At 37.7% G+C, this 27,856-nt stretch overlaps 1 protein-coding gene and 1 pseudogene across 2 annotated transcripts; both read left to right on the plus strand.

Annotated features, from left to right (window-relative positions):
* Window positions 1-213: 213 nt before the first annotated feature.
* Window positions 214-15,044, plus strand: LOC306886381 (zinc transporter ZIP9). The gene is made up of 7 exons (XM_079443432.1): window positions 214-835; window positions 1,842-1,950; window positions 10,741-10,941; window positions 11,022-11,090; window positions 11,238-11,323; window positions 12,126-12,260; window positions 12,902-15,044. Exons 1-7 carry the CDS (start codon window positions 725-727, stop codon window positions 13,133-13,135), a joined length of 945 nt encoding a protein of 314 aa, XP_079299558.1. The 5' UTR covers window positions 214-724; the 3' UTR covers window positions 13,136-15,044.
* A 3,583-nt stretch (window positions 15,045-18,627) lies between these two features.
* On the plus strand, window positions 18,628-27,770 carry LOC306886453 (pleckstrin homology domain-containing family D member 1-like; annotated as a pseudogene). Its single transcript has 13 exons — window positions 18,628-18,779; window positions 19,430-19,523; window positions 19,900-19,989; window positions 20,403-20,479; window positions 20,701-20,792; window positions 20,956-21,008; window positions 21,125-21,195; window positions 21,551-21,644; window positions 22,272-22,460; window positions 23,078-23,210; window positions 23,516-23,660; window positions 24,925-25,068; window positions 27,627-27,770. The product of its transcript is annotated as a pleckstrin homology domain-containing family D member 1-like (transcript).
* The last annotated feature ends 86 nt before the right edge of the window (window positions 27,771-27,856 follow it).

Consider the following 27,856-nt stretch of genomic DNA (forward strand, 5'->3'; position numbering starts at 1 on the left):
TAGCCTATGAATGTTCAAATTCTTTATTATTATTATTTTTTTTTTCACTTTTAATTTGTTTAATTTTGTTAACAGCAAAGTCTCTAACTTTAAATTTGAAGAACTCCCAACTAGAGCAAGGGTTAGGAGTATTTTGCATCTTGATGTAGTTGGTTGGCGTCGTTTAAAGAGGGGGTGGGGACTTTTATTTTGACGGTGATGTGGCCCGGAAGTGCTTTATTCACACTGCCAACATTACATTCGGCTAGTTGGTAACCAGTGTTGGTCGATACCGCGGAATAGGCAACAAACTAGATTGGTTTACTGCGACAAAACAGTGTCGATTGTTAAGGAATCACAATGCCATTAAGCGCAGCCTGAGATCAGAGAAGTAGACTATGAAAACAGTTCACGAATCTGTTGATTTATGTGTTTAATCACAGACCGATTGTTATGATTTTAGCCTTTGCTAAGCGCGACGCGATTCTGTGTGATTAAAGTTGAGCAACAGCGTTCAGATAATCGAGCAGGTCAATGAGCCAAGAGCTCCAGACCGACTTTACAGCAGATCAGCAGTGGATGCTCGTGTTTAATCGACTGACCTGTAAGGATACATGCATAAAACTGACTAGCTAACCAGCTAATCCAAGTAGGTTACGAAGGATCTGCTGGCTGCAGACATCGGTCGATTGTACAGGATTTGCTGTTAAACTCTAAAGTGATTCTCAAACTGAGACAGTGTTGAATGTCTTTAGCTGAAATGGATGACTTCAGCTCCATCAGTCTGCTGTCTCTGGCTATGCTAGTCGGCTGCTATGTGGCTGGAACAATTCCCCTGGCTGTCAACTTCTCTGAGGTGAGCCTTAACTCGAGTTGAACATGTCTATAATAGTTTATGGGGTGCTCAGTTTCTCAGTGTACCTTCATGCAGAGGTTAATTATCTCCAGAAAGCTAACTATGTGTTTGAGAAGATGGTCGTCCATCATGTGCTGTGCTGAGGACTGAGATAAACCAGGAGTTTGATCTCCAAAAGTTTGAGCACCATTGAAGCTACTCAGTAGTCTTCAGTTTAAATGTTGAATGTGATATCAACCCTAAGTTTATACTGTAGACACACGCTGTTTAACTTGCCAACTACACTGTATTTGTTTAAACGTTTTACTCCGAATTGATTTTAAATTCGGTTTAGATTGATTTTCTGGACAAACGAGCTTTATAGTTTATCAGCCATCAAAACATGTTTGTAGTGACTAATGCAGAAACGTGGGAGGCATTAATTTCTTCAGTTTTGAATCAGCAGCTGAATGTACTCATACACTGAAATTCTGAACTTTATGTATTTTACACAATCATTTACTAATATTTTACTAGGTACACTACTGTTCAAATACCGTTTCTTACGCTCAACAGTTCTGCATTTATTTGTTCCAAAAATACAGTAAAATAGCAATATTGTGAATTATTATTATTATTAAAGCCATTACTTCAGTTGTCAGTGTCATATAATCCTTGCTTGTTTTGTTTTTTGTTTTTTTTGAGGGGGGAAAAAAATACATTGACTTTTAATGTTATGTATAAACTGATGCTGGTCTCAAAATTAGTTAATTTATCTGTCTAGCCATTATATTGCTCTGTCTGTGGTGATTATGGCCCTAGTTTTGACCCAGTTGAAGTTTGTGTCTATAAGGTGTTTGATTTCTCTGTGTTGTACCTGTATGCGGCGGCTCTTGATTAATATATTTTAAACCTATTTTTATGATATCCAGCTCGTGCACATTAAGTTGACCTGATATCATCCCCACCTAAATACATAATTTTATGACCTAAATGCAAGTTTTTGTGACTACTCTTCTGTCTTCAGGAGAAGCTGAAGTTGGTGACCGTGTTGGGAGCTGGGCTGTTGTGTGGCACTGCGCTGGCTGTCATTATTCCAGAGGGAGTTCATGCACTCTATGAGGAAATGCTGGAAGGTGAGATTCGAGTTTATGCTTCAGTTGATGCATTGATTCCTTTTCTATTCAATACACAAAGTATTTCATAGTTTTGGGCAAAGATCTTCATTCCTAAATTCTTATCTGTTAATTAGATGTGTATCTGTAGGAATGCTTTCATGTGTGGTAGGCATTCTGCTGTAGCTTGTAAAAGTAGCTTGGGGAGAAGTTATCGCTTTGGAATTCCAACAGAGGGCGAAATATATCGGACGATCAGCGTATGACATCAAAGTACCGTGAGAGCGATTCGAAAGCATGCGGTGCATCTGTTCTCGGTAGCTCTCGCGGTGCTTTGATGTCACACAGCGATCGTTCTGCGTGCGCAGTGCCGTTGCATTAGATGACGTCATATACGTTTAAATCCTTTTGATCTTTTATTTAATAAATTCTCAAAAATCTAATCTTTCATTGGATAATAAGAATTTAAAATGAAGGGAAATATCATTATGAAATAAATGTTTTTCTCTAATACACATTGGCCACAATTAACGGCACCCTTTTATTCAATACTTTTTGAAACCTCCATTTGCCAGTTTAACAGCTCTAAATTTCCTCCTATAATTCCTGATGAGGTTAGAGAACACCTGACAAGAGATCAGAGACCATTCCTTCATCCAGAATCACTCCAGATCCTTCAGATTCACAGCTCCATGACGGTGCTTCTTCTCTTCAGTTCACCTCACTCATTTTCTACAGGGTTCAGGTCAGAGGACTGGAATGCTCAATGCTCAGTGACCCGTTTTTGAGGTTTATGTTTGGATTATTGTATGGTTGGAAGATCCAAACATGGCCCATTATAAGATTTCTAACAGTCACTTATTGATATTTTTATCTGTTGGTATTGGTTAGAATCCATGATGCCATGTGTCTAAACAAGATGTCCAGTACCTCCAGCAGAAATATAGGCCCACAACATCAAAAGTACAGCAGTATATTTCATTGTACACATGGGGTAATTTTTTATCCCTGTGTTGCTGCTAAAAAATTTTAGCTTCATCTGACCATAGAAGCCAGTCCCATTTGAAGTTCCAGTCGTGTCTGATAACTGAATATGCTGGAGTTTGTTTTTGGATGAGCTAGGATAATTTTTCTTGAAACCCTCCCGAACAACATGTGATGCAGGTGCTGTTTGACCATTTTTTTTTTTAAGGTTTTCTGACCCCGAGACTATTTTCTACAATTCTCCAGCTGTGGTCCTCTGAGAATCTTTAGCCACACAAACTCTCCTTCTCACCGTGCATTAGGACGATATAGACACACGTCCTCTTCCAGGCAGTTTCGTAACATTTTATGTTGATTGGAAATTCTCAATCATTGCCCTGATGGTGGAAATGGGAATTTTCACTGCTCTAGCTCTTTTCTTAAAGCCACTTCACTAATTTCTGAAGCTCAATTATCTTTTGCTGCACATCAGAAATATATTATTTGGTTTTTCTCATTGTGATGGATGATTAAGGGAATTTGGGCTTTGTTTTCCCTCCTATTTATATTTCTGTGAAACAGGAAGCCATGGCTGGATAATTTCATGTTCATAATCACCCTGGAGAGCTCAAAATTGCGAATATGAATGGGAATATACTTCAGAGATATTTTACTCATAAGAATTTTTGGGGGTGCCAATAATTGTGTCCAACGTGTATTTGAGCAAAACATTTATTTCATAATGATGTTTCCCTCCATTTTAAATTCTTATTATCCAATGAAAGGTTAGATTTTTATTGTTTATTTTTTTAAATAAAAGATCAAAAGGATTTACAATGCAAATTAATTTTCACAGCCTACTTTGATCATATTTACCAAGGGTGCCGATATTTTTGGCCATGGCTATATATACGTACACTCACTGGCCACTGTATTAGGTACACCTAGTACCGGGTTGGACCCCCTTTTGCCTTCAGAACTGCCTTAATTCTTCGTGACATAGATTCAACAAGGTGTTGGAAACATTCCTCAGAGATTTTGGTCCATATTGACATGATAGCATCACGCAGTTGCTGCAGATTTGTCGGCTGCAGATTTGTCCCAAAGGTGCTCTACTGGATTGAGATCTGGTGACTGTGGAGGCCATTTGAGTAAAGTGAACTCATTGTCATGTTCAAGAAACCAGTCTGAGATGATTTGAGCTTTGTGACATGGTGCATTATCCTGCTGGAAGTAGCCATCAGAAGATGGGAACACTGTAGTCATAAAGTGAAGTGAAGTGAAGTGACATTCAGCCAAGTATGGTGACCCATACTCGGAATTCGTGCTCTGCATTTAACCCATCCAACGTGCACACACACAGCAGTGAACACACACACACACCGTGAACATACACCCGGAGCAGTGGGCAGCCATTTTATGCTGCAGCGCCCGGGGAGCAGTTGGGGGTTCGGTGCCTTGCTCAAGGGCACCTCAGTCGTGGTATTGAGGGTGGAGAGAGCGCTGGACATCACTCCCCCCACCTACAATCCCTGCCGGCCGGAGACTCGAACCCGCAACCTTTTGGATCACGAGTCCAACTCTCTAACTAGGGCTGTATACCTTGGAGAACCTGGCGATACGATACATACCTCGATACACAGGTCACGATTCGATATGTACCTCGATACAGAGCTGTCTCGATACGATTTGATACAATGTGACACGATTCGATACGATTCAATAAAAATACATGGGCCAGAGCCAATTAGTTAATGCTGAACACATTTACTCAACAAACAGAACTCTGCATTTTTCTTCAATTTAATGAAGACAAAAGTGCATTATAACAAAGTGCATTTTGCTTAAATATTTGCAACTTTAAGTGCTCTGATTAATTGTACACAAATTGTATTAATCTGGAAATTACCACAAGTCAACATTTAACTTTCCAAGGGTACAGTCTGAGCTCACACAAGCACAAAATCTTCTTCTTATTATTCTTAACTTCTTATTAAATCTTCTTATAATTCTTTTTTGTGACACCATGTACTGCCATAACATATTTCACTATGAAATCACTTAAATGCTACATCTTGCTTTAACATTTTCCATGAGTTTTTTGAAACTCGCGGGCGCCGCTGCGCCCCCTAATGGCCGGGCGGAGTATCGATACTAAGGGCTAGAATATCGATACTGTATCTTTTTTTATTATATCGGTATGTATCTAAGAATCGATATTTTGAGCACACCCCTATCTCTAACCATTAGGCCACGACTTCCCCATAAAGGGATGGACATGGTCAGCAACAATACTCCGGTAGGCTGTGGCGTTTAAACAATGCTCAATTGGTACTTCAAGGGGCCCAAAGTGTGCACAATGATGAGCGCAGACGGTGCTATTTATTGTTTGAATAATCAATTACACACACCAGGGCAACAACACACACCTGTCAGTCACGTTCTAATACTTTTGGTAACATGAAAAATGGGTGGGTTCAAAAAAAGGTGCTATCTTCTAAATTGTGTATCAGATCCAGATGAAAATACCTGTAAATAAAAGCTGAAATGTTAATCTCTCATCTCATATTCATCTTTTGATGTCAACCCCAAATGTTTTCAGTCTACAGCAAAAATAAAGGAATTGGCCTTACTGTTCCAATACTTTTGTAGGGCACTGTATATAATATACTGTGTGTGTGCGTGTATGTGTGTATATATATATATATATATATATATATATATATATATATATATATATATATATATATATATATATATATATATATATATATATATATATATATATATATATATATATATATATATATATATTAGTAGTTAGTTTTATTATAAATACTAACAAAATATTGCTGACACTTTTTGTAGCAATTTATGTTATTAAATATATATAGATTCTAATTTAGTTGTACTTCTCACACAAAACATCAAGGTTTTTTTGAACAAATTAATCTTAATTAGAGTGACATCATTTAAAATATTTATACAGTACTGTTTGAAAGTTTAGGGTTCATAAGATTTTTTTAATGCTTTTGAAATTAGTCATATGCTCATCAAGGCTGTATTTATTTAATCAAAAATGTAGTATAATTGAAAAATGATTACAGTTTTAAATAACTTTTTTTTATTATTATTGTCATATTTAAAAATATAATTTGTTCCTGTGATGGCAAAGCTTCCAGAAAGTCATTCATTGATAACGTTACTTATCAATATTCAAAAAAGTACTGCCTAATATTTTTGTGGAAACAGATCCTTTCTTTTCTTCAGGATTTTTTGATGAATGGAAAGATCAAAAGAACATAATTTGTTTGAAAAATAAAGCTTTTGTAAAATGATAAATTTACAGTCACTTTTGCTCAATTAAATGCCAAAAAAGTCAAAAACATAGTAATGAACCTTGATTAACAAAATAACGAAAAGCACTTTACTTAAAAATAAAATGATAAATAAAAATAAGAACTTTACTCTAAAAGACCTAAAAGGCCTTTTATTTATTTATTATTTTTATTTATTTAGTATCCGAACAAAGACATTTACTGGAATGAATCAAACTGTCTAGCACTTCATGAGACATTTTACATTTACATTTAGTCATTTGGCAGACGCTTTTATCCAAAGCGACTTACAATTGGGGAATACAAAAAGCGATTAATCTTGAAGAGGCAATCAGACAGAGGAAGTGCTCGTAACACCAAGTCTCAGTCATTGTTCAAATAAGTACAAGCTAGTAGGTGGAGAGAAAGATAGAGGAAAAGAGTGAGGTTTTTTTTATTATTATTATTTATTTATATTTTAGGATGAAGTCAAGTAAAGAGATGAGTTTTCAGTTGTTGCTTGAAGATTGACAGGGATCCAGTGTTCCGGATAGGGGTGGGAAGATTATTCCACCAGCCAGGAATGATGAACGAGAATGTTCTGGAGAGTGATTTTGAGCCTCTCTGTGATGGTACCACAAGGCGCCGCTCACTAGCAGATCTCAGACTTCTGGAGGGGATGTAGGTTCGTAATAGTGAGTGGAAGTAGGAGGGTGCTGAGCCTGTGGTAGTTCTGTACGCAAGCATCAGTGACTTGAAATTGATGTGAGCTGCCTCTGGTAGCCAAGACAAGAAGTTGTGCAGCATGCTTTGTCAGAAAGGGCCTGATCTTTCTGATGTTGTGTAGTGCAAACCTGCAGGATCGAGCAGTCTTTGCAATGTTCTCTTTGAAGGTCAGCTGGTCATCAAAGATTACACCAATTATCTGTAGTACGTAATTGCGTGTGTAAATTAAGGCGAGTTGGTTGCCTGATTTGTGCGTGCTAGTAGTTGTGAGGGTTTGAGATCAAATGAAGCTAGGAGTGACTGGAAGTCTGTAGCATAAGGCCTGTCTAGGTGAATGTTGAAATCGCCGAAGACTAAGAGTGGAGTGCCATCCTCCATGAAAGAGGACAGCAGTCCGTCCAGCTCATCTAGGAAGGTTGCTAGAATTTGGCCAGGGGGACGGTAGGTTACCACAATCTGGAGTCTTATAGGAGCTGTTACAGTAATGGCATGAGATTCAAATGAGTTGTGATTGCCTAGGGGAGAGTAGGTAGAGTATTTCCAATTGTTAGAAATGAGCAGACCAGTGCCCCCACCCCGGCCAACTTGCCTAGGGGTGTGAGAGAAAAAGAAATTGTGAGAGAGAGCAGATGGGGTTGCTGAGTCTTCTGGACAAATCCAGGTCTCAGTCAAGCCCAGGATGCTGAGTGTGGATTGTAAGGAAAAAGCAGAAATGAAGTCGGCTTTGTTGACAGCTGACTGGCAATTCCAAAGACCTACAGAGAAAGAAAGAGGTACAGTGGAGGATGTAGAGCAGGGGTGGGGAACCTTTTTTCTATCAAGGGCCATTTACATTTTTGTAACATCCTTTAAGGGCCATTCTAAATTTTTGAACATATATCACTAACCTCTCTAATGCGATGGTTGGAACTGCTTCTCTTTGGCGAGGTGTCTGATGTTAGATGGCAGTGAAGACGATGCTACTCGCAGCTGGTTTTCCAAGTTTGGGTCAGTCAGTCTTGAGCGGAATCGAGTCTTTGCAAGAGTCAGTTTTGAAAAGAACTGCTCACAGCAGTAGGTTGTCCCAAACAGAGATGCAAACTTCAGTGCATGTCTCCTCAGAATGGGAAAATCCTCAGAACGTACATACAGTTTATAGAACTCAAGCAGAGGGAGGTTGTTGTACTTTGCTTTGAGCTCGTCATTGCTTTGCAGCTCAATTATTTCATGTTAGGTTGTCAGGTACTTCAGATGGTTCCACATTAAATGGCGTAGCAAATATGTTCAGTTCATTTTGTTTACTTTTCATGTCCTGAAACCTCTCGCCAAATGCCTGATGCAGTTTTGCACACTCACCAGCATACTCAGCTGTCATAGCAGGCTTTTGTTCTTGTAGAGTAGGAAAATGCACAGTGTTACCCGTTTCCAGTTGCAAATGCCACAGCTTTAATTTCGCCTCAAATGATTTCACGTTTGAAAGCAGATAGCTGAGAAGCTGATTCGGACCTTGGAGCTTGACATTCAGCTCTGACAGGTGCTTGGTTATGTCCACCATAAAGGCCAAATCACACAGCCACTTGTCTTCACTGAGTTCCACAACAGGTTTTCCCTTAATCTCCATGAATTGTTTTACTTCTTCCCTCAAATTGTAAAACCGTGAAAGCATATCTGCACGACTCAGCCATCGCACCTCACAATGGTAAACCAGATCTCCATACTCGGACTCAAGATCACTCAGTAACTCTTTGAACTGGCGGCTGTTTAGCCCTCTGCTTTTGATGAAATTTATGGTGGAAACAACAGTTGTCATTACACTCTGGAGCTTCAGGGAATGTGCACACAGACTCTCTTGATGTATGATACAGTGGCATACAATTAAATCACTTGGATCAAGATTGAGACGACTCATTTCTTTTTTGACCAATGCAGTTAATCCCTTTTGCGAGCCAAGCATGGCTGGCGCTCCATCTGTGGCAAGGCCACTTAACTTTTCAAATGGTAATTCAAATTTATTCATTGCCAAAACAACTTGCTCAAACAAATCCTCACCTTTGGTAGTGCCATGCATGGATTGCAAAGACAGCAATTCCTCTGTCGTTTCAAACTCAGCAGTAATTCCACGCACAAAGATGGCTAGTTGGGCGGTATTAGTTATGTCCGTTGTTTCGCAGGCCAGAGAGAAAAACTGGAATTTTTTTGCAGTGTCATTCAGTGTTGTTTCAATGTCTTGAGCCATATCAGTAATCTGTTCTGCGACAGTTCTTCGAGATAAACTGACACTTTGGAAGAGTTTTATTTTGTCTGGTGCAAGCAGCTCCGCAGCGGCAACAAGACACTCTTTCACGAACTCTCCTTCTGAATGAGGTCTCAGTTTCTTTGCTATTAGCTCGCTCACCACAAAACTTGCATGAATAACGTTCTCCCTGTCAGAATGCGGTCTTGTGAAAACTGCTTGTTGGGCACTCAAACTCCGCCGAAGAGTGTTAACTTTATCCAAGCGCATTTGTCCTTGCAACTCAATCAGTTTAGCATGCTTCGAGCTGTAATGACGCTCGAGATTGGCCTTTTTCATCACTGCAAGCGCATCTCCGCAAACTAGGCAGACTGGCTTGCCTTTGACTTCAACAAAAAAATAATCGTTTGTCCATTTTTCTTGAAAAGCACGACATTCTGCATCTACTTTTCTTTTCTTGCCTGTCGCCATGATGCTTATCAGCGACGACAACCGTGAACGTTACGTGCATGTTTCACGTTCACGCTGACTTTGACCCAGACAGGCAACCCTATTTCATATAATTATAAATTATCTATAATATTATATTTCTATTTTTTATATATATATCTGTCATTTTTCTATCACAGGAAAATTAATTGCTGTGTAGCTTTTTTTTTTTTCTCTCTCTCTTCCTGAGGGAGGAAGGGGGATTTTGAATTGACTGATGGGCCGGATCAAACTGTCTCGCGGGCCGCATACGGCCCGGAGGCCGGACGTTCCCCACCCCTGATGTAGAGAGAGGGCGCAGATTAGCAGGGTTACGTAACCTTCTGCGTGTGTTTTTAGAGCGAGGTTGAGAGAGAACCGGAATGGTTTGGAAACACATGATAGAAGTGGAAGGATAGAGGATAGGAAAGTATGAGGGAAGATAAAAACGATACTTAAGTGTGTGCTCGGTGTCGTTGCTCGGTTGAAGTCGCGCAGGAAAAAGTTGTCTGTCTTTACACTCGTTGGTCTTCACACGAGGAGGCTGAGCACGACGGCTGAACTCTTCCGCAGACGCTTCCGCGTCAGCGCTCGGACATCAAATAAATGCAGTCTAGGAAACTAGAATGAAAACAGCTGTGGCCGGCTTCTGATCAGCCCAGCCAATAAGGTAGGACTGCTAATAGCGCAAGACGAAACTAACACTTTGCACAATCACACAGGCTCGTTCTCAGCTGAGGCGCAAATTATTCTAATTACCAGTAAGTGCAATCAAACATAAAAACCTCAACGAAAATGCAGAGTAGAAATAGGTAGGAAACGAACTATTCCTCCTAGCAGCAAGTAAATAATTTAAACAACAGAACTGCGACCAAGTATTCAAAACACTTACGCGAGCTGCCGTCCGTCTCTTCTGGTGACTAATCGGCTTTCCCCAGACAGAGTATGTTTGGATATGATGCTATGCACATGTACATTGTGACATCAATATAGCTTTGTAGCATTTTATTGTGCTAAACCACTACTACTTGTTATTATACGTTAGTAGTGACAAAACTTTACTTTGTCCCATTACTGATGATATAACTGACTCCAAAGCTGTGCCCCCCTCATGTTTTGGTTTAGGTGGGCACCACAATGGCCACAGGCAGGTACAAGCAGAAGTTTCTGAACAGAAGATTGTTGAAGGAGTCGAGGGACAAAGCGTTGAACACAGCCACAGTCACGAGCAGCTCCATGCTTATATCGGCGTCTCTCTGGTGCTGGGCTTCGTCTTCATGCTGCTGGTGGATCAGATCGGCAGTTCTCACATGCACAGCAGTGATGGTCGGTGTGACGCTGGCATTTAGTTTTTTACATATTAGAATGGTATAAAGTGTCTAAATCTCTTCTCTCCACATTTTTAGATCCAGAAGCAGCAAGGGCTGCTAGCTCTAAGGTCACCACCACACTTGGATTGGTCGTTCATGCTGCAGGTAAAAAAAAAAAAAAAACATACTGTGAATGAAACCTCTTTAATTGAATTATCCTAATATTTTCTAGTTGTAGCTTCAGATTGTATTTGTGTCTTTTTTATTGTTAAATCTGACCAATAATCATATTTTATTCTCTCTGTGCTCCAGCTGATGGTGTTGCTCTTGGAGCGGCTGCGTCCACGTCTCAGACCAGTGTCCAGCTCATTGTATTTGTGGCCATTATGTTGCATAAGGTACAGTCTATCTTAATGAAGTTAATTTACTTCTGCTTTACATTGTGTGTTACGTTATTGTTCTCTGAATATAGTTGACTCTTGTGATAAATTGTTTGCGCTGTTCCGTATTTGAATCAATTGGTTTAGAAATACCTGCTGAGTGACTGAATGTAAATGCAGGCACCTCTCCAAATAAAGGCAATGGTTTCCAAATATTTAATACATAGGCTCAGTATATTTTAAATAAGTAATAAAATATAAGTTTACATATTTTGTGTAATTTGACACAAATATGAATGAGGCAGGTAGCCAAACTCAGAAGCTTTTTTTCTTTTTTCTTTGCCCCACTCTCACAACAGGTGCTTTGCATGTAATCTGAGACATTGTCCTGTTGTGTATTATTCTAATGATAATTATAAAATTTAGTGCATTAAATATATACAGTGTATACTCTTAATATCGGCACCCTTGGTTAATTTTAGCAAAATGGACTGTGAAAAAGTGCCGTTTCTCTTCTTAGTGTTTTTTTTTTTACTGAAGTAAAAATTTTATTTTCTATTATTTCTATACTGTTCTATTATTATATTTGAACTAAAGGGCAGAAAAAAAGAAACATGAAAGATCATAAACACAAACTGATTTATGATTGATATCACTTGCCCTTACATCATCCTCCTCTGTTTTCTCCATCTCTTCCATACCTTTTATTTTGCTTATGTGACTTATGTTTTTTGTGAAATTTGTAGCTTGAAAATTTTAAATTAAATTTTGATGCTATTTAAATTTAAGTCGTGCTGTCTTGATATGTATTGTATTTCAGGCTCCTGCTGCGTTTGGACTCGTCTCTTTCCTCATGCATGCGGGTTTAGAAAGAAATCGTATCCGGAAACATCTCTTAGTCTTTGCCTTGGCTGCTCCTGTTTTGGCTATGCTCACCTACGTAGGACTCAGTCAGGTATGTTCAACAAAAACGGTAACAATTCACAATCATTTTCCATATGTTAACTTTAGTTAACATGAACTAACAATGAAAATACATCTTAAGCATGTATTAATCTTAGTTAATGTTGTTTCCATCATTTAATACATTATTAAAATTAAAAGTTGTATCTATTAATGTTTTTTAATGGGGGGGGGGGGGGGGGGTGGGGCTATTGGGGGCTATATCCCTTGTGATTTGCTTACTGCAACTGTCTGATTGGTGGAATGTTTCTGATCAGCATCATGGGTAATGTAGTTTTTCACCATGAAATGTAGTTTAATATGGCATTAACAAAAGCATAAACCATCAATAAACAACCTCGGAGCTCAGACCAGGTCTGTTTTTGAAGGTTTTATTATCGTTAAAAATCAATTTCTCTGAGGTGGCAGAGTGAAGATTACTCGCCTCTGGCTCTCCTGCTGTGAAACACCCCATAATTATGCTTCTTTAGACAGCCTGGAAATCACTGAAATGCATAATAGCAATGCAATCTTACCACTGGGACGCCAACGAGCATTCCTGTAACAAAACTGAATATTTAATGTCCGGCAAAAAACCTCGACTGTGTCCTAGATTCACCCGTCATCTAACACTTTTCCTCCTCTTCCATCCAGAGCAGTAAAGAGGCGCTATCTGATGTCAACGCCACCGGTGTGGCCATGCTGTTTTCCGCCGGCACCTTCCTGTACGTAGCCACAGTGCACGTCCTCCCGGAAGTGGGCGGCATGGGTGGCCACAGCCACTCGCCCGGAGGCAGTGCAGGGAAGGGACTGAGCAAAGTGGAGGTTGGAGCTCTGGTTCTAGGCTGTCTGATACCTCTGGTGCTGTCCATCGGCCACCAGCACTAGTGTTCTCCACTTGAAGCAACATTGAAGAAGGTCTGAAAAATGTAAACAGGACTTTGAACAGAATTGGCCACAGATGTGGTTTGAATAATGTCAGTTTATTCAAGTTGGCGGTTGGAGTGAAGGCAGGAACATTGCAGTCGGGATCAAGATTTGAGAAGCGCCTATGGACTTCTGGAATGGACTGCCCTGTCCCTCCATAACGCCCTGTGGGCTGACAGCTTATGATGACCATACACAAATAAATGCGATCATGTGTCCACCTCTTAATTTTATGTTTTCTTCAGTGGTGCTGGTTAAAGATCTGGTTGTTTTTGGTTTGTCATGTATGCTTTAAAATTGGTATTCTATTGTTTTTATATGAAATTTGTCCATGAATCTTTTAAAAGATGAGCCACACAATTGTGCCCATTTACAGTGATGATAAATGTTTAGACGCTTTACAAACATTAAATTCATTGAGTATGTTGTTCCTCTTTTTCTACAATATTGATTAGTTGTTTTAAACTTTATGATCAAATTTCACCTTGCCTAAGCTAGTCAGCTAAAACACTTTTCATTAAGAACATTTCCATGTTTTCTTTGTATTTACTCCCTTGAAATTGTTTTTGTTTTTTATTATTATTAATGCTAACAGTTTTACTCTGTTAATTCTATTTACGAATATGCTTCTGAGTTAATATGGGAACATACACTGATGGGCTTTGTTTTCCCCGTCACAAACTTGGCTACTGCTAAACTATAGTAATTTATTCAAAAATGTCATCATGTGTATGGTTATTGGACAAATGACATCTTTTTTTTTGCCAGTAGAATTTTAAATCTTTGAAAGTACTATTATTTTTGTGCTTAATTGCAAACTTTTTTTTTTTTTTTTTAAATGACAAAATATGTTGCCCAAAGGCTTGCAGGTGGACATTTTTCTGTTGAGTTCAGTGCATGTACAGCTTTATTATTTGACTTGCCATCCATTTTTCAAACCTGACTGGTTGTTTAATCCTGAAAAAAAAAAGGATCTAATTGGTCATTCAGATGTTTTGTACTGTGAGCCTGTGTACTGTAAATATGTATTCTCTGTATAAATGACAGACAAAAATACCCTATTTGACATCCTGTCTGAGACCCCGAGTAGTTTTTAGTCTCATTTTAGAATGGAAAAGAAATGTTGTTTTGATATGAATGACTATTGATACTTCCGTTTTTATTTGGGTCTTATTCTTTTTAGAATTTGAGGTCAGTTATATATGGTGGATTTCTGCTTTGGTCAACTGAAGCTTTTAGATCCGCGAAGGGTAAAGCTGCTGTGTTCGAGTTATTTAACGGTTGCCTCTGAAGCTTGAATAAGAAAATGTAAGGAGATCTTTGGGGCCAACTTAGACACCAGCAACATCCTATAGTCCTGGTTTACACATTTTCTTGCTCTGAAAAATGACTCGTAGTCTTTTTGAAACCTGTGTTAGTGCTTTTAGCTCTCTAGCGCCCTCATCTAACCATAGTGCACAAGCATAGCATCAACTTCAAATTGTGGAAGAAACACTGATGAGAGATTTCATGCTGATTTGTGGATAATGAATGTTTTATGACACCATTAAAAGGGAAAGCTAGATAAACTTAGCCTCATTCGAATACTACGACATGACCTCCTCCCAGAAACTTGGGACAGATATATAAAGGAACTGAATGGTGGTTGGAGCGATGAAATTTTGTGCCATAATGACTTATTTTGACTGATTCTGCTCATACAGCTCAGAGCTGATGGGGTTTGAATAGAGATATGAATGATGAATTGTATTTTGGGCTTTTATGTGATTATTCCACAAGAGGAGTATGCCTTATTTTTCTCGCAGTTGTTTAAATGGTTTCACAATTCTTTTTTCATGATTTGAATAAACTTGTTTTCTTTTTTAATGGATGCAGATCTTACTATGTACCTTATTTTGCCTGTCTAATGACATTTGGGATTGCGTTGAGAAGTATTTTCACATGTGAATTAATGAAGCAAATAAATGGTAAATGAGTAATCGTTTAAAGAAAATTACATCATGTGTCATTTCAAATTAAGCTGTAATTCTGTGAAACCTTAGACGTGTACAATATTCAATTTCTACTTATAAACCTTATATAATATAATAATGGAGCATAATACAACAATGTTTAATATTTAATATAAAGTCCTGATATTATGTTCTTATTTTCAGCATCTCTGGCTATAGCTTAACTTGAGTTAAACCAAGATCATTCCTTTAATAAGTTCTGTACTATGCAAATAACCTTTAGTCTATGTGTGAAGTCACAGATGAAGTGTTATTAAATATAAATCCACTGGATCGGGAAGCTGTGTTAAGTGTCTAGTGTACATAATCCCTGATCCATTAGCAAACTACACACACATAAATGATACCATACGTTCAATGATAAGACAAATCACTGTGAATATGGTAGATTTACAAGCATATAGATCCAAAAATGTGTTTAGTGAAGTTGTGGACAGGAATACATCTGTAATCCGAACACTTATGCACACAACAACACCAAATGGCTCTTTAGCAGATTAATCTGTCTGTGAAATCGGACAGATTTGGCAGAACAACATCTAAACTGCTACACTAGACCCATTCCTATTTGCCTATCGCCACAATAGGTCAACAGAGGACGCCATCTCAACAGCGCTTCACTCTGCCCTCACCCACCTGGACAGTCAAAACACACAAGTGAGAATGCTGTTCATGGACTTCAGTTCTGCATTTAATACAGTAGTCCCCTCCAAGCTGATCTCCAAGCTCAGCCAGCTTGGAATCAGCACACCCATCTGCAATTGGATTCTAGATTTTCTGACTAACAGACCTCAGTCCGTCAAGTTAGATAACCTCGCCTCCTCCATCATCACCCTGAACACCGGCGTGCCACAGGGCTGCATACTGAGCCCTCTCCTGTATTCCCTCTTCACCCATGACTGTGTTCCTGTTTATGGCTCCAACACCATAATCAAATTTGCAGATGACACCACGGTGGTAGGTCTGATCAAGGATGACGATGAGTCAGCCTACAGGGATGAGGTGCAGCACCAATAATCTACAGCTAAACACCCAGAAGACAAAGGAGCTCATTGTGGACTTCAGGCGGACTAGGAGTCATGCACACACACCCATCTACATCAACGGAGCTGAAGTGGAGCGTGTGTCGAGTTTCAAGTTCCTTGGCATCCACATCTCTGATGACCTCACCTGGTCCCATAACACCTCCACTCTGGTCAAAAAGGCACAGCAGCGCCTTTACTTCTTAAGGAGCCTTAAGAAAGTTCACCTGAATCCCAGGATCCTTGTGGAATTCTACCGCTGTACCATTGAGAGCATACTCACGAACTGCATCTCAGTGTGGTACAGCAATTGCTCCGCATCTGACCGCAAAGCACTCCAGCGGGTGGTGAAAACTGCTCAACGGATCACCGGCACCCAGTTAACTTCCATTGAGAACATTTATTATAAGCGCTGACTGGGCAGGGCAAGAAACATCATCAAGGATGCCTCTCACCCTAACCCTGGACTTTTCACCCTCCTTCCATCCGGCAGGCGTTACAGGTGCCTACGCTCTCGCACTAGTAGGCTCAGGAAGAGCTTCTTCCCCGAAGCTGTGACACTTCTGAACGCCACACCACCAATCTAACCTGCACCTGCTTATTACTGCACTGGTCACAGTACTTTACACACATGCATTTGCACTACTCATATTTTGCACAGACTGCACATTGTCAAAGTCATTACACTATAAACTGTCTAAAGTTGATACTATACAAAGCACAGTAAACTATTTCTAAAATATTGCACTACTGCTATGTTGCATAGAATACATTGTTCTATCAATACTTTGCACACTCATCCAGCTGTATTTATTTATTACCACTGTTCTCACGTTTCTGCTGTTCATAATGTGTATATATAATCTGTAATCTATATAATCTACATTGCTCTGTTCATAATGTACATACAATCCCTACATTGCATTCCTATTTTATATTCTGTATATACTCTGCTCAATACTGTATATAGCAATTCCACTGTATATTCTGTAAATCATATCTTCACTTACTCTGCACTTATATGTATATAAAACACTATATTCTTGCACTTCTGGTTAGATGCTAACTGCATTTCATTAGCTCTGTACTTGTACTCTGCATACATGACAATAAAGTTGAATCTAATCTAATCTAATCTAATCTAAAATGTCTTTCCTCCTCCTGTCTAATATTTTTGGTTCATATTGTCACTTTTGTCCCTGTGGACACATTTTTTGGAAAAAAAATGTCTTACTAATTTGTACTTAAAACAACAAGTTGAGAGAACTTAAACATTTAAGGCAATCATCTTAAGCAGATCTTTAAGTTCTCTCAACTTTTGATTTTTTACAGCACTGTACAAAAAAAAAAAAAGCTGAGCAAACTTAAAAAGTTTAAGACAACCAGCTTCAGCAGATTTCTCAACTTCTTGTTTTAAGTTTATACAACATAAAGTTGAGAAAACTCCAAAAAATCAGCTAAAGCTGGTTGCCTTAAACTTTTAAGTTTGCGGCATTTTTTTTTTTTTTCAGTGTGGCATGGTCATATTTTTAAGAAATTTAACATATATACCATAAACCATAAAACAGAGAATTGCAATAATCCAAACACAAAGTTATGAAAGCATGGATAACTGTCTCGAGACTGACAGAAAATGTTTTAGAAAGTGAACGAAGCTGGAAAAAACTAGAGGCAATGATGGAGGATATATGTTTATCTAATGTTAGCCAACTATCAATAAGAACACCAAGGTTACGTACACAACTTGAATTAAAAACAGATTTCCCAGGGCGGAGTTATTAAACTCAGATTTATCAGATGGACCAAAAATTACAATCTTAGTCTTAGAGACATTTAGAGTTAAAAAGTTGTTGATAGCCAAAGTTTGACATTGTCGATCACATAAAAATAAAAGTTTTTGTTTACATATTATGATTTAGGAAAAAAATTATTTGATCCCCTGATGATTTTGTACGTTTGCCCACTGCCAAAGAAATTATCATTTCTTTATCAGTGGGCAAACGTACAAAATCAGCAGGGGATCAAATAATTTTTTTTCCAACTGTGGATAGATAGGTCCAACATCATAAGTTATGTAATCTCCAAAGTAATAGCTTTTCTCTTCAAAATATTGCATTGACGTACCTCAGATTTAAAAAAGAAAAAAAAAACACTCTTCCCCAAAGCCTCTTCCCTAACCCTCTAGCATCCTTTCCTCCCTCCCTCCCTGACTCTGTTTCCACATCCAATACCAGCTGATGTCACTATTGGCAGATGCATCATTCCACGTCGCTGAATAACTGGAGGATATCATCACAAGCTCTGTCTGTTTGAATGCATCTCTATAGGATTATTGGAGAGTGTACATGCTACCGTTTTAACTTTATTGACATTTTTTACCACACCTCCTCCTCTCCTACTTCCTGTGAAAGAGTCAGCTATGTTCTCCTCATCTAAACCCTCCCTACTCTCGCCCTGGACCTCCATGGATCAAGCTGACTCAGACGCTTTGGATATCAGCACTAAAGTGCAACTGCATGGGGTTCTGTGGAAAAGACCTTTCGGGAGGCCCTCAGCCAAGTGGTCCCGCAGGTAATATTGGGCCCTAACTATGCACAGTCTGTAACAAAAAAAAAAACAAAAGAAAAGAAAAGGCATATGTAAGATTATTTTATTAGGAGGATCTTTTCAGTTATTGTATGTTAGTTTGCTGCTTTTCATTATTTTGTAATTTCCCTGCAGAGATATACAATGTATTTATTTGTTTTTGTTGTTCTGGTCAGTAATGAAGTGTTATGAAATATATAATGTTATATACTAGATTCAGTGAGGCAAAAGAACAAGCTACAGTATTATTAGTATTTTTGCTCAGTTTAAGCACATATTTTTTGTGTGGTGCCTTGTTGTGTAATGCACTTTAAAAGCTTTATAGCTTAGCTGATATTGAGTAACCCGTCATTATAAACTGAACTGATGTGTTTTAAATGTGCCTTTAAAGCTGAGTAAGTCAGATCCACGAGGACGTTCTGTGCCGCCGGTGAGTTTTTGTACATTAGGACTCATCAATTCCAGGACAGATCAATTCTAGGGAAATGAACATGAAAATTGATAGTTATTTGGTCATTTATGAATGTGTGAAGGAAGGGTTTTCATGTAGTGCTTATCTATAATGGACAGAATGTGCAGTGTTAGCTGTGAGGTTATCAGTGAATTTCTTCTTGATGTTTATGCTTTCATAACAGATTCTTCATCATCAAGGAAAGTTTTCTGTTGTACTATGCTGAGAATGAGAAAAAAAGCTTTGAGACCAATAGATACTTCAACATTCACCCAAAGGTACACAGACATTTGCATTTCTTAGAGTTGCACATTATTATTATTATTAACATTAACTGTGACTACACTATTAAAATATTACACTAATATGCAAATTTACACTAATAATGCTGTGAAAACTACAGAAATCCGTTACAGTGTAATGAAATAGTAGGGAATATATATTTAATTATATAATCATATACTTAAGCGATATCATGCCAGCAAGATGTTCAACTGTTGGACTGAATATTAGCACAGCTGTATGATGACTGCTTACTTTTATGATATAACCAAGGAATTACATACTGAGTAATGTAAGCAAAACATGTCCAATCTGTTCAAGTGTACATGTTTACTGAGCATGAAATGTATTTGATCTTTTTCTCAATGTAAGGGGGTGATTCCATTAGGTGGATGCATCATCGAGCCAAGAGAAGATCAAGGCATGCCATTTGCCATGGTTATCAACCATGAAGACTTTACAGTAAAAGCATTTTCTTATTTTGTACTTTATTCTATTCTATTCTATTCTATTCTATTCTATTCTATTCTATTCTATTATTTTTTTGGAAACCAATTCACCACAATCAATTGGGTTTCTAAAGCTATAAAGGGGTAGGATAATTGAAAACTGATTCACTAGAACCCTTATCACAGGCCCTTACGCGAACTTGCCACTGGGTTATTCTTTAAAAATAAAAAAAATAAATAGATAAATAATAAACGAACTAATGAATGAATAAACAAATAAAAAAAATATGATTTTATTTATAAGAGTTTATTAATAATATTTATATATATATATATATATATGTTGTTAATATTAACAATATATTAATAATAATAATAAAATAACAATAAAATCTTAATGAATATCTTTCTGCTTATCCTGTGTAGGGAAGCATTGTCCTGGCTGCTGAATCAGAGCCAGAGCAGAGCCAATGGGTGGAGATCCTACACGAGTCAGGAAAAGTGTGAGTGAACTTCTAATAACATCTTTGTAAAAAAAATAAAAATAAAATAAATAAATAAAAAAAACAATTCTGAAAGTAATTAAAGCCTCTCTTGTAAATCCACAAGCATTTAAACCAATTCCACATTTAATATTTAATTCCAGAATTTTTATTATGTTATAGATTGTGTCTGACATTAGTGTTACTTTTGTGTGGTGGTGTGATTATTTATTTCATTAAAGCACTTGGAAGAATGCTCAGTTGGGTGAGGCTATGATTGAGAGTCTTGAAGCTCAGGGGCTACAGCTGGCTAAGGAAAAACAGGAATACTTAGGTATGGCCACATCTTTTTCTTTTCTTCTTATAGCCAAACTTTCTTTCTTTCTTTCTTTCTTTCTTTCTTTCTTTCTTTCTTTCTTTCTTTCTTTCTTTCTTTCTTTCTTTCTATAAATGTCTAATTTAGAAAGAGTGATGTATTGTGTTTTTGTTTTTGTCAGATAAGCTCATGGAGGAGACTGAGGAGCTGTGCTTGCAAAGAGAACAGAAGGCGGTTAGCTTTCTATTTATGATACCAACAAATGTCCAGTTATGCAGTGTTTAGTTGTATTATGCTGTAGATTTGTACAAAGATATGTGTTGATATTCAATCAATGCATGTGAAGTGAGTGTTCATGTGTGTACCTGTGTTTTGAGGAAGTGGTCCAAGGGCTGAGAACAGAGCAAGATCAAATTAAACTGTACGACACTCTCATCCATCTAACTATCAGTCTGTCTGTCTATCTATCTATCTATCTATCTATCTATCTATCTATCTATCTATCTATCTATCTATCTATCTATCTATCTATCTATCTATCTATCTATCTATCTATCTATCTATCTATCTACTTTTTTAGATAATCTACTTACTTTTAGATAATTACTCACTTCATAAATGTTTGATGACAGATGTGTCCTGCCATAATAATTGGGATTTGAGAACAATCCAGCATTTGTATGAATAAAATATTAAATTAATAATTAATATATTAAATTTATGGTGAACATAGATGAACTTCCCCTGAACCATTGTCTATTGCTCTTTGTTGGTAGAGATCTGGACGGTACTGCTCAGTGTCTGAAAGGAGTGGAACATGAGAAAGAGGAGCTTCACAGTCTTGCTACAATTCTGCAGAAGTCTTTAGAGGTATCAGGAAATAAACATTTTAAAATATAACATTGAAACAAAAAATCTAGAAGTTAAAGAACAATGTATCATTACCAGATGTGAAGCACAGACAAATAAATGAGCACGCAGGACTGATCTGGGGTGAAATTATTTCATGTGAGAAGAATGAGGCTGCATAGAGTTGTATGAAAGACATTTGATAATGATGTCTTTCAGATGAGACGTTAAACCGAGGTCCTGACTCTCTGTGGTCATTAAAAATCCCATGGCACTTCTCGTAAAGAGTAGGGGTGTAACCCCGGTGTCCTGGCCAAATTCCCTCTACTGGCCCTTGTCTATCATGGCCTCCTAATAATCCCCATACACTTGATTGGCTCTATCACTCTCTCCTCTCCACCTGTAGCTGGTGTGTGGTGAGCGCACTGGTGCCGTTGTAGTGTGGCTGCCGTCGCATCATCCAAGTGGATGCTGCACACTGGTGGTGGTTGAGGAGAGACCCCCCACATGATTGTAAAGCGCTTTGGGTGTACAGCAATATACAATAAAGCGCTATATAAATGCATCATTCATTCATTCATTCATTCATTCAAGTTCTGGTTGGTTATTATCTGTTGGTTATATCTAAGTCTGACTCTGAGTCTTCAGGAGTTGTCCCAAGAGAAAAAGCGCACCCTCGAGCTGCTGCGAGAAAGAGGACAGGATGTGACTGAAACAGGAAGTAATCGGCGGGCCTCTTTAGACTCAGTATCCAGAGGTGCAGCTTCAGGGCAACCTGCGGCAAATCGAGGAGCAAATGAACAGCCTGCTTAATGAGAAAGAACAGGCAGAAGAAAGGTGAGAAAATCTGCTCAAGAAAAATGTTTCATTACAAAACATGTAATTTACAAACAAGCAAAGATTTGAAATGCAGCACCAGTCTAAAGTCAGGCCAGGAAGTGCATTAGAATAAATGGACTATTGAGACCATGACAATGGAAATTATTGGTCCATAAACAAGCCCTAAACAAGCCAGTCTATTGATTAGATGTGAATGAAGCACAAAAGACAGAGAGTGGAAAAAAACAAATGTTTCACTCAAAACACGACCTTCGTCAGGGCCATACTATATTTTAAAATGCATACTGAGTACTGTTTCAAATATTTTAAAAATAGGTAGTATTTAATAAATAATGTATAGTATGCAACAATTTGTTCTCAGATTAATTAATTAATTAATGATTTTGTTTTTTGCAAATGTAGTTATAGTTCATGTAAAGGTCAGGAAAATAATGCTAATAGAAATGATAAATAATTTATTTTGTACTTTTACACAGGAAACAGTAAGCAGATAACAATCCTCTGTAAATATAGCTTCCCTGGCATCGTATTACAAACTACACTCCAGTGCTCTCTTTCCTACAGCTTTGTTTTGATGGCAGTCAGCCAGACCTTCTCTCTGTCGCCCCCTGCAGGCTGAAAGAGAATGAAACGCGAGCCAAAGTTCTGCAGGAGGAGAGGGAGTTTTATTCTTCACAAGCTCAAGCTCTCCAGCAGTCGCTCACACAGCTCACAGCAGACAAACAGCACACAGAGGAAGAGCTGAAGGTGAAAACTACTGTGAAGGGGGAAAAAAATACTTTCTGGTTGAGGAACATTGCAACAATTCTCACTATTCTTTTCAGGGTGCTGTGATATTTTTGCTTTGGATCTAACATACAGTGTTATTAGGTTTCATACTGTATCGCATTACCTTTTCTGCATCCCTGGGTCATCTGCACATCTACTATCACTTCTCACTGATATAAAAATCAATCTGTCTCCTCCTCCTTCATATCGCACTTATAAAATGAATCTCCCTTATACTTCATAATATACATTTTATGTTGTGTGTGTGTGTGTGTGTGTAACAGGCAGAGATGGAGTCTCGTGTGGAACTGGAGCGTAGGCTGAAATTGGCTGAGGAGGCTCTGCAAGATCTAGAGCAGGGTCTAAATGCAATAGAATGCACCCATGAGAGGGATGAAAGAATGAAAGGAGACGTCAGCCATCTCCGCAGTAAGTGCACTCCATTAATCTACTGAGTAGAAGATTTTTGCTATCATGTCAATATAAAAAAGAGTAGGTTCAACCAAAAATTAAGATTTTTTTTATGAAACCTGAGAGGTTTCTGTCCAGGTAATCAAAACTTAGAAGATCCAAAAAGGTAATAAAACCATCAAAAAACAAATCCATATGAATGAGGCGTTTTAATTTAAGTTTTGTGAAAAATAGTCTCTGTGTTTACCATATGTTGATTGTATGCATGTATGTGTGTCGATCATAGTTTCAGGTTTTGTTAAAAAAAAAAAAAAAAAAGTATGGTTAAGTATGGTTATTTAAAGGGACAGTTCACCAAAAAAATTAAATCCTGTCATCATTTACTCACCCTCATGTTGTTCCAAACATGTCTCAGTTTCTTTCTTCTGCTGGACATAAAATACGATACTTTGAAGAATGTTGGCAACCAAATAGTTGGTGGTAGCCATTGACTTCCACAGACTGAAGAAAGAAAAAAAATTAAATACTATGGAAATTAATGGCTACCAGCAACTGTTTGGGAACCAAACATCTTCTTTTGTGTTCAGCAGAAGAAAGAAACAGGTTTGAAACAACTTGAAGGTGAGTAAATTATGACAGGAATTTCATTTTTGGGTGAACTATCCCTTCAAATGTTGCAATTCATTCTCAGGAAAACCTAAGTATTCAACACTGTATGCCTAAAACAAATGGACATTACTGTATAAATTAACTAAATACTATATTTTTCCACATCAAGTTGGTCCTCAGGGAAAAGGAAATGCAGTAATAATTTACATCGCTGTTGGCAAACCTGGTTTGGACGCACTTGACTTTACAAAATTAGCATTTTAATTTATTCATTTATTTATTTATTTTTGCTGGATTGAATACTAAAAGAAAGGCAGCCAACATCCCAGCATGCCTGGGAACTCATTCAGTGCTGTTTAAAAGCCTCCCAGAATGCGCGTCATAAAGTATGTTGTAATAATATTCTTACAAATAAGGGGGTTTAAGCATTGACTGATAAGACAATGAACCGACTTCACAACCACACAGACTACAGCTGTCTGTTTTTGCTTTATGGATTCAATAAGCACTCTTTTTACACCGGTGAGATAGTTTTCAATTTTGTAAGCCCTTTAAATCCAGTTATCGAAATAATTTCCTGATGTTCAACTTCAAATATCTTGATCAAAATACAGTGGCTTCTTAAAGACTAATAAATTGCATACAAACTTAATGTTGTGCATTGTACCTCCAGAGTTCTTTGAGGAATGTATCTGTGCTGCAGAGATTGAGGCCAAGTTACCGTCCATCATGAAGAATGCAGTCTATCTGCATAAAGCTGCTGCTCGTCGCATCAAAAGTTGCCGTATACAGAGACAGCCCTACAGACAGCACTGGTGTAAGTGTTTGTGTAGGTGCATACATGATGAAATTATAACCTAAATAGTTTAATAATTTCATTTTCAGATGACCTGTGCATCTATGCTGGTGCTCTGAGAAATCTGCCATTCTGCTATTACCCGAAGTAGCACTTTTGTTGTTTTGATTTGGGAGTTTTATTTATTTATTTATTTGTCTGTTTGTTAGTTTATTGTAAAATATAAATACATTTTTCTTTTCAAATATATTAAAATAATTTATTGTAGTTAAATAACATATATATATATATATATATATATATATATATATATATATATTTACATTTTGGTAACACTTTATTTTGACAGTCCACTTTAGACATTCTACTGACAGTAAGTAACTTTATAACTACATGTCAACTACTTCTCGTTAATTTGCAACTACATGTCTACTAACTCTCAGACTAGACTGTTAGGTTAGGTTTAGGGTTAATAAGTTTCTCATAGTCAGTTTGTTGTATGTTGTAGACCCATAAAAATAAAGTGTTAGAATATATTAAGCAGACAGTCTACTAATACGCTAATGACTGCTAGTTGACATGTAGTTGCAAAGTTACTTACTGTAAGTAGAATGTCTAAAGTGGATTATCAAAATAAAGTGTCACCTACTTTTTATACTATTAGCTACTGTTTTACTCTATTTAACAAATGCAGCCTTCATAAGCATATACGGTTACACTTTATTTTAAGGTGTCCTTGTTACAGTGTAATTATTCAACCCGAATTCTGGAAATGTTGGGACGTTTTTTTTTTTTTTTTAATTTGAATAAAATGAAATTAAAAGACTTTAAAATCACATGAGCCAATATTTTATTTACAATAGAACATAGATAACAAAACAAATGTTTAAATGGATAAATGTACACTTTTATCCACTAAATGAGGTCATTTCAAATTTGATGCCTGCTGCAGGTCTCAAAAAAGTTGGCACTGGGGCAACAAAGGGCTAAAAAAGCAAGAAATTTTGAAAAGATTCAGCTGCGAGAACATCTAGCAACTAATTAAGTTAATTGACATCAGGTTTGTAACATAAAAGGGATGTCTTAGAGAGGCAGAGTCTCTCAGAAGTAAAGATGGGCAGAGGCTCTCCAATCTGTGAAAGAGTGCATAAAAAGATTGTGGAATACTTTAAAAACAATGTTCCTTAATGTCAAATCGTAAAGGCTTTGCAAATCTCATCATCTACAGTGCATAACATCATCAAAAGTTTCAGAGAAACTGCATAAATCACTGTGCGTAAGGTACAAGGCCGAAGACCTATGTTGTAGGCCCTCAGACGACACCGCATCACTCATCGACATGATTCTGTCATTGACATTACTAAATGGGCCCAGGAATACTTCCAGAAACCACTGTTGGTAAACACAATCTGCTGTGCCATCTGCAGATGCCAACTAAAGCTCTGTCATGCAAAAAGGAAGCCATATGTGAACATGGTCCAGAAGCGCCGTCGTGTCCTGTGGGCCAAGGCTCATTTAAAATGGACTGTTTCCAAGTGGAAAAGTGTTCTATGGTCAGACGAGTCTAAATTTGACATTCTTGTTGGAAATCACGGACACCGTGTCCTCCGGGCTAAAGAAGAGGGAGACCTTCCAGCGTGTTATCAGCGTTCAGTTCAAAAGCCAGCATCTCTGATGGTATGGGGGTGCATACGGTATGGGCAGCTTTCATGTTTTGGAAGGCACTATGAATGCTGAAAGGTATATAAAGGTTTTAGAGCAACATATGCTCCCCTCCAGACGACGTGTATTTCAGCAGGACAAAGCAAATCCACATACTGCAGCTATTACAACAGCATGGCTTCGTAGTAGAAGAGTCCGGGTGCTGAATTGGCCTGCTTGCAGCCCAGATCTTTCACCTATAGAGAACATTTGGTGCATCATTAAACGAAAACTACATCAAAGATGACCACGAACTCTTAAAAAATCTATATCAGGCAAGAATGGGACCAAATTCTAACACCAAAACTCCAGAAACGCATAACCTCGATGCCCAGATGTCCATGGTAAACATCTATTGTGAATAAAATATTGTCTCATGTGATTTGAAAGTCTTTTAGTTTTCATTTTATTCAAATAAAAAAAAACGTCCCAACATTTCCGGAATTCGGGTTGTACATTTAGGTACTGAGTAATATGAATTAACTACGTGTACTTACTATATGGTGAGGGTTAGGATTAGGGTTTGGCTTAGGGTTACTTTCATGTAATTATGCATAATTTATTGTTATTGTAATAGTAAGTACATGTAAAGTGTAACAAGGAAACCTTAAAATAAAGTTTTACCGCATATACTTATACTATAATGAAAGAAAACTAAATATTAAACTATTATTACAATAAAGTTACTAAATTCTTGTTGGTGTGTTTAAAATGAAGTAACAGTTGGCATCAGCTATTTATTGTTGCTTTGTTGTTTTTACAAATCTAATATGATAGACACTAATGCCACATATTTTGTGGAGTGGCCTAAAAGGCTTTAATTTCTGGTTAAATTTACTCAAAATATATTGACTTCACTTCTCTTGTCCTGTCTGCAGTGAAGCACTCTCAATCATTTGCCTCCTTCCACCAGTCTTGAAGAGTTGAGAGAAACTGCCCGGCGTCTGACTTCAGACAGCTGTTTGAGACAGCGGGCCTACAAGATCATCACCCGCCAGAAGACCGTTCAGTCTGAGGACTAACAGTGTTCAGACAGATGGACTGAGAGAGGGGAAGTTGTTTTGTCAGTCTGATCTATGCTGTGCAACTTCTGGTGAAAGTAATAATT

The sequence above is a fragment of the Barbus barbus genome, assembly GCF_936440315.1.
Source record: "Barbus barbus genome assembly, chromosome: 20".
NCBI lineage: Eukaryota > Metazoa > Chordata > Actinopteri > Cypriniformes > Cyprinidae > Barbus > Barbus barbus.